Raw genomic sequence first — 7,172 nt, 5'->3', positions numbered from 1 at the left:
CACAGTTCAGTCTCGCTCCGCCCGAGCTACCAAACCAAACCACGGCCGGTTAATCACCCGACCGCAACCACTCCGCCTCTCTCTCTCTCGCGCGCGCGCGTCTCGCTCCGCCCGAGCTACCAAACCAAACCACGGCCGGTTAATCACCCGACCGCAACCACTCCGCCTCTCTCTCTCTCGCGCGCGCGCGCGCGCGCGCCAGGATTAAGGATTAACCCACCCCGCAAGCAATCCAACGAGCGCCACCACCACCGCTCCGACCCCGTATATATACCTCGATGCGTCCAGCCAAAGCAGCCGGAGAGGGCGCGCGGTGAAGAACCAAACCGAGCCGAGACCGACGACCGGCCGGCCGAGACTACGAGCGTTCCTCGCGGACGCGCGGCATGGCGAGGGCGGCGTGGGGCTCGCTCTTCGGCTGCTTCGGCGGCTCCTCCGCCCACGGCGGCGGCGCCGGGAAGAAGAAGGGCGGGAAGAAGAAGAAGAAGGGCAACAAGAAGCCCAAGGTGGCGGCGGCGGGCGGCGGCGGCAGCAGCAGCGGGAAGCCGCGGCTGCAGAGCCGGCTGTCGTTCACGGAGCTGAGCGGGATGGTGTCGCCCGAGGACCTGTCGCTCTCGCTGGTGGGCTCCAACCTCCACGTCTTCAGCATCGCCGAGCTGCGCGCCGTCACGCGGGACTTCTCCATGACCAACTTCATCGGCGAGGGCGGCTTCGGGCCCGTCTACAAGGGCTACGTCGACGACAAGACCAAGCCAGGCCTGCGCGCGCAGCCCGTCGCCGTCAAGCTGCTCGACCTCGAGGGCGCCCAGGGACACACCGAATGGCTGGTAATTTTATTCTCTTCTTATATATATATTGCTCTGATCCATCATTTGCTAGCTTGCACCATGTACACTCACTACCTGGCTAATTAACCAACGTAGTATATATTTACTATAAGTACTAAGCTACTCCCTCCGTTCTTAAATATATGACACTATTGACTTTTTTTCTTCGTTTGACTATTCGTTTTTTCTACAAATATTTATGCAAATAGCCAAATCTTCGAGTTAGATTCAAGAGACTCTTGATAATAGACGTAAAGGTACTCATTTCACTTCATTTAACTAACTGATTAATTAAATAATATTGGTCAAAGTTCAAGAAAAAAATTAACGGTGTCATATAAAAAAGAACGGAGGGAATACTATAGGAGTATTTCACTTGTAGTATGTAGGATCGAGCTGCTACTTGGCATGATTGACCTCTAGCTAGTTGATCTTCTGATAGTCACTGACATATTGAGTGGTCCGGATAATAAATAGCACGGGCAAATTTTAACTGAGGAGGAGGAATTTGCTGATCATGAAACAGGATCAGCGATGTTGTGCACGCATGAGGAGTGTTTAGCGTCTTTCAGCGCTGCTTTCTCTCCTGCTTTAATTGGTTGATGAGACTTTTTTTTGCTTCTTCCAAGTTAGTTAAGCTGCTCTGCTGATCCTCAGGTTTGAGTCAGTCAGTTAATTAGCTCGATCGGAATTCTCATCATCACCTTGTATATGCATATAGGCCCCTTGAAACCAATCAAATTTGAAAGGTATTTATTATTAGTGCTAGTTAGATTATGTTGTTGACATTAGCAAGTTGTACTATTAAAGGCAACATGCTCCCAACAAAATGTTAAGATTTTGAGAATCATAAAAGGCCGGCTGAAGTAATATTTGGCAAATAAATTGTCTCAACATGCACGTTTCTTTATTTTATTAATTGAAGGATTATTAATCATGTATTTGTGTGTACCTTTTAAATTATTTGTCAATACTCAAACAAGTTGCCTGTTCTTAGAAGCAGAGGTTCTCTGTTTTGACGCATTCCACGTACTGAACTTGCTCCCGAAAGCCGAAAGCCCTGCCATCCAGTTGCCAGCATGGGCAGTAGAGGGTTCTTCAATGGAACAGTGTTTGCTTAGTCCAAAGGCTTCGTCAGCCTAATGAAAGGCAGCAGAATAATGAGAACGATTCCCTTTCCACTAACTGACATACCCATCGAACGCGTTGTTCTGAAACCATGCAGACCGAAGTCATCTTCCTGGGGCAGCTGCGGCACCCTCACCTCGTGAAGCTGATCGGCTACTGCTACGAGGACGAGCACCGGCTGCTCGTCTACGAGTTCATGACCAGGGGCAGCCTGGAGAAACATCTCTTCAAAAGTAAGCACCTCTCATACATACATAACCACAGTTTTAACGTTAAATTAAAAAACCATTTTCATTGCCTGGTTACATTAATTACCAATTTCAAACATTGACATGCTCTTTCAAAAAAAAAACGTTGACATGCCATTTCATACATGGCATGTCATTTTCCTGTGGCTGCAAGAGTAAAGCGTAAAATATAGGCCCTAGAAAACACTGTAGCGGCAAGAGCCAGCGAGAGCATCAGAGCATCGAGTTTGCAGGCGACAAGGAAAGGATATCCCTTGCACGTTGTTGTCAGGCTCCTTTTTATTTTCTTCTCCTCGTCGCTGCATCGCTAAGCTAGGAAAAGGATTGGAATCTCGAGGTGCACATCAGCCTCGAACCGGACGGACGGCTCGATCCGTCTCACCAACTTCTTTTCTCGCATAAATAAAACTTTGATTTTTCGGCGAAAATTGGTGGCGGAACGGGATCCGTCGAGAGCAGCTACCTTTCCGTGCTCCACACCCTTCGATTTTTTTCCCTTCCTCTCCTCTCTCCCGTTTTCCGTGATGGTTCAAACTGCCTTTCGGACCTGTCGTTGCGGCGTCAATTGCAGCCGTGTTACATTATCTCATCTCTCAACTGGTCTCCCGGCCGGCCTCCTCTCCCAGTCATTTTCTCTTAACCACCTTGATATTATTCACACCCATCTCGATGATCATGCCAGCTGCCTGCAAAATGTCAAGCTTGATTCTAGGGTTGTAGGAGTAGCAGGACACCTGCGCCACTTGCTGCGCATCTGCCATCTGGTACGACTTGCTGTGTGTTCCCTGCTTTAATCTTTATGCAAAGTAAAAAAAACCTATTTTAACTGCTTGTGATTAGAATCAGTCAAAAGGTTTGTGAATTGTGTTACCACTACGTACGATCCATCTCGATCATTACAGGCACTCGATCGAAGGGCCTCTTATTTAGCAAGATGCTCTTCATGCTTTAACAGAACGTGGTACAACGACTTCCATTCACTCTCCATCATGGTTATCAGTAGAGTAATTACATGGTTTAATTTTCCAGATAGTGCTTGGATTTTTTTTAAGGTTGCAACTTGCAAAGTTATTAGTACTGGAAACAGTTAGCCACAGTGGCGGAGCTAGAATTTTGTAGTTGGGTATTCCCACTTTCTAAAAAATCCAATAAAAATACAAGTTCAGAATATCGACAATTAAAGATACAAGCTCATTTTTTGGATCTTACTTCATATTCAACAATGAACTAGTTCATATGCTAGGTGAACAACCTATAGTTAGTTAAGTCTAGCGCTACTTTGTAAAGATTGTAATTGTTCAGTCCCAAATTTGATCATAAGTCTGCTCTTAAGTTTGCTCTGATGGGTAAAGGAGCATTTAAATGTTCAAACTACACATAATTAGCTAAAAATACGCAGCTTCTTCTATCAAAATTTGGTACCTATAGCTTGTTCAGATAAGCTGCAATATATGATTGCCACAGACTAAACCATATTATCTCAGGGTAATCAACAGATGGCGTCATGATGCCTGAAGCCTCGGCATGTTCTACCGCGGGTGCAGCCACACCGCCGTCCATGGCAGCCTTGCCTCAGGCTCCCTAACCCTAATGCATTGCTAGCTTACGGCGGCTGGTCCCTCCCATTCACCCTAAGCACCGACTACATGCAGCTATCTGCATCCTTGCAACTGGGTTTTGGTTTTTGGGAACCAGGACGCGGTTGTACAAGAATGTGCGTGAGATAGATTGAATTGATACATGGACAGAGAGAGGATTTGTGGGCGATGGGACCTCTAAAGATCGTATTTGGCTGATTTCTAACCTAGAGAACAGAGAATATAACCTAATATAAGTTATACATATATACATACTTCAAATGTACGTGATTGTTTGGGGAAAAAGTTGGGTATTCCTAGGAATACCCAGGCATCCACCTAGCTCCGCCCATGGTTAGCCAATGACGTGGAACATCAATCTTACTATTACTAATTGGAGGCTCCTTTGAAGTCTCCACATGAAGCCACTTAGGATCCTAGGTGGACACTCTAAAAAATAGAGAAATTATATAAATTTTTACAAAAAATCAGAAACATCTAGCCATCAATTTAACAACTCTAATTATAATAGCTATTGGATCTGTTATCTTTTCTTATAAATTACCCACCTCTGCCATTATAAAAATATACTAAAGTAACCCCCTAAACATGTATCTAAATTACTCACCTATGCCATTATAAAAAATCTAAAGTAACCCCCTAATCTTCGTGTAAATTACCCACCTATGCCATTATAATACAAATAACCCCTAAATTTGCATATAAATAATCCAATTATATCATTATTAGAAGTTAAATTACTCATAAATCTGAATTTAAATTATATAATTATAATAAAATATTAAACTATCAATATAAAAATCTAAATTACAATTTCTATCATTACTAATATTATTGTTTATATAAAATTCTACCCACGATGTGTCACCATGTATTTATGTATGATGGAAGAGATAAGACTACCAATTTACATACAAATAGTTCAACTATAAATATATATATCGAATACATATGGAGGTGGGATGCAAAATGAAATCTATTGTAACTAAATAATGATAAATTTATATTTTATAGTATGTGTTATAATATTTAATTAATGAAAAGACCGTGAGATACGTAATTATAATTATTGATATCATTCTTATATTAATTTTAATTTGCCCGTGCGGGGGCACGGGTTGATAGGCTAGTAAATAATAATTAGGCAAGTGAATTGCTTGTTCTTTTATACGCTGTGTATGTTGCACATGCTATACAAATCTGAATAGCTAGCTGCACGTGGTTTGATGAAATACGTAAAAAATAGATTCGTATCATATATGCTACTGCAGATGAGTACGTCAAGAATTAGGTGAAGTTCATTTTACTCAATCTAAACTAGAGAGGATGTGATGGTATCGGAAATGGACATGTTCCAAACAATTTGACAGCCAGCTGTACATGTTTTTACTCATCCTCATCATCACAGCTTCCGTCAATGCAAATTCGATGCTATCAGCACTAAGTTTGATTACATCAGCTGATCAAAACCCAACTAACTTCTTGTACTCGATGTATGTGTACATGTGTGTGTGTAGAATACGCGGCGTCGCTGCCATGGTCAACACGGCTGAAGATCGCCATTGGCGCTGCCAAAGGGTTGGCCTTCCTCCATGAAGTCGAGAGGCCGGTCATCTACCGGGACTTCAAAACCTCCAACATCCTGCTCGACTCGGTGAGTGCCTGAATGCGTAACAGTGCACGCTATCGACCCACACACATCTACCTACCGCTCTCTCCACAGAAAGTTCAGGGTCATCTCATCTATCTGCGGTTGGGTTTGGTTTGGTTTGGTCGATCTGGTCTGATGGAGCGAGTGAAATATCCATCCCAAGCAAGCTAGTGAGTAAGCTGCTGCTGAAATCGTCAGGTCGCCAAACCAAATGCCAAACTTCTGAACAACAAAAGCTTGACCTGACCTGACCTGACTATTCATTCAGGCCTGTGAACCAGAACGGGTCAAGTGTCAACCATTGCAACGCCGCTATAGCTCCCCGATGGCCCTATCGCATTGGCCTGTCGTGTTCATGCATGCGTGCCACGAAAAAAAAAAGATTACCTTTTTCTTGAAGAAAAAAATTAAAAATAGTATGATAAAATCTCCAATTCCTGCATCTGATAGATTAATGGAGTAGTTGGAGGTTAACTGCTCTACGCAAGGCTGCTGACGTTCGCGTCCATTGGCTACAGTAGTGCCGTTCTCATCACTTATCGCCTGCTCTTCTCTTGTGGATTTTTTTTTGTAGGATTTCAAGGCCAAGCTGTCCGATTTCGGTCTCGCCAAGGACGGGCCGGAAGACGACGAGACCCACGTCTCGACACGAGTCATGGGCACGCAGGGCTACGCCGCGCCGGAGTACATCATGACCGGCACGTACAAGCAGCTAGCACACCAGATCAGCTACGATAAATTATTTGTCCGACGACGACGGCGGCGGCGACTAACCTCGCCGAGCATTTGTGCGCGTGCGTGCAGGTCACCTGACGGCGAAGAGCGACGTGTACGGCTACGGCGTGGTGCTGCTGGAGCTGCTGACGGGTCGCCGGTCGGTGGACAAGAGCCGGCGGGCGCGGGAGCAGAACCTGGTGGAGTGGGCGCGGCCGTACCTGACGGACGCGCGCCGGCTGGACCGCGTCATGGACCCCAACCTCGCCGGCCAGTACTCGGGCCGCGAAGCGCAGAAGGCCGCGGCGGTGGCGCACCAGTGCGTCAGCCTCAACCCCAAGTCCCGCCCGCACATGTCCGCCGTCGTCGAGGCGCTCGAGCCGCTCCTCGCGCTCGACGACTGCCTCGTCGGGCCCTTCGTCTACGTCGCGCCGCCGGAGGAAAACAGCAACGACGGCGACGCGGCTGCGGGCAAGGGGGGCTCCGGCGGGCGAGGCCGGAGGAAGTCCAGCGATGGCGCGGCGGCCGTCGTGCGGCCGGAGTAGCTAACTAGCTAGTATGGGCTTGCAGTGCTTGCTCGCCCTGTCTCTGGATTGTTGCTGCCTGTAGCAGCTGGCTGAGCTGCCGATTAAGCCAGCGTTTGTGTAATCGAAGCAGGTTGCGTTTGGCATGCCTACAAGAGGTTTTGAAGCGTGCACGGTACATAGGAGCATCTCACACTTACTCCAAGAGGATGCACCCGTTTACTTTCTTCAGGGTTTGGGGAGTGGATAATGGAGCTTAAAAATAGTTAAATGAAACTGTATACTCCCTCCGTCCCATAAAACTAGTCATCCTAGAAATTCTAAGACAAATTAACAAGAAGGTAAAATGACCATGTTTACCCCTATATATTATCCATATTTGACGCTAATTGATTCTTGCATGCACATGCACTTTTTAAATAGGGTAGAGTAACTTATTTTTTGGGACAAATTTTGAATCCGAGGATGACTAGTATTTTGGG

General features: G+C 46.0%; 1 protein-coding gene across 2 annotated transcripts; it reads left to right on the top strand.

The window, feature by feature from the left end:
* Positions 1-270: 270 nt before the first annotated feature.
* Positions 271-6,961, top strand: LOC120691915 (serine/threonine-protein kinase RIPK-like). 2 transcript variants are annotated; one of them, XM_039975117.1, is made up of 5 exons: positions 278-827; positions 2,053-2,188; positions 5,319-5,455; positions 6,027-6,150; positions 6,257-6,961. In XM_039975117.1, exons 1-5 carry the CDS (start codon positions 387-389, stop codon positions 6,709-6,711), a joined length of 1,293 nt encoding a protein of 430 aa, XP_039831051.1. In that variant the 5' UTR covers positions 278-386; the 3' UTR covers positions 6,712-6,961. The 2 variants fall into 2 exon arrangements, with proteins under 2 accessions (XP_039831052.1, XP_039831051.1); XM_039975118.1 differs by lacking the exon at positions 5,319-5,455 and having other exon boundaries at positions 271-827.
* Positions 6,962-7,172: the final 211 nt, after the last annotated feature.

The sequence above is a fragment of the Panicum virgatum genome, chromosome 9N (assembly GCF_016808335.1).
Source record: "Panicum virgatum strain AP13 chromosome 9N, P.virgatum_v5, whole genome shotgun sequence".
NCBI classification, from domain to species: domain Eukaryota; kingdom Viridiplantae; phylum Streptophyta; class Magnoliopsida; order Poales; family Poaceae; genus Panicum; species Panicum virgatum.
This window is presented reverse-complemented; position numbering and strand designations above follow the sequence as displayed.

Bases quoted from the DNA above. Each gene is read 5' to 3' on its own strand.
- LOC120691915 (XM_039975117.1), top strand. From the start codon at position 387: ATGGCGAGGGCGGCGTGGGGCTCGCTCTTCGGCTGCTTCGGCGGCTCC. The intron at 828-2,052 runs GTAATTTTATTC...GAAACCATGCAG, and splicing joins AGGGACACACCGAATGGCTG to ACCGAAGTCATCTTCCTGGG. The intron at 6,151-6,256 runs GCACGTACAAGC...GCGTGCGTGCAG, and splicing joins GCCGGAGTACATCATGACCG to GTCACCTGACGGCGAAGAGC.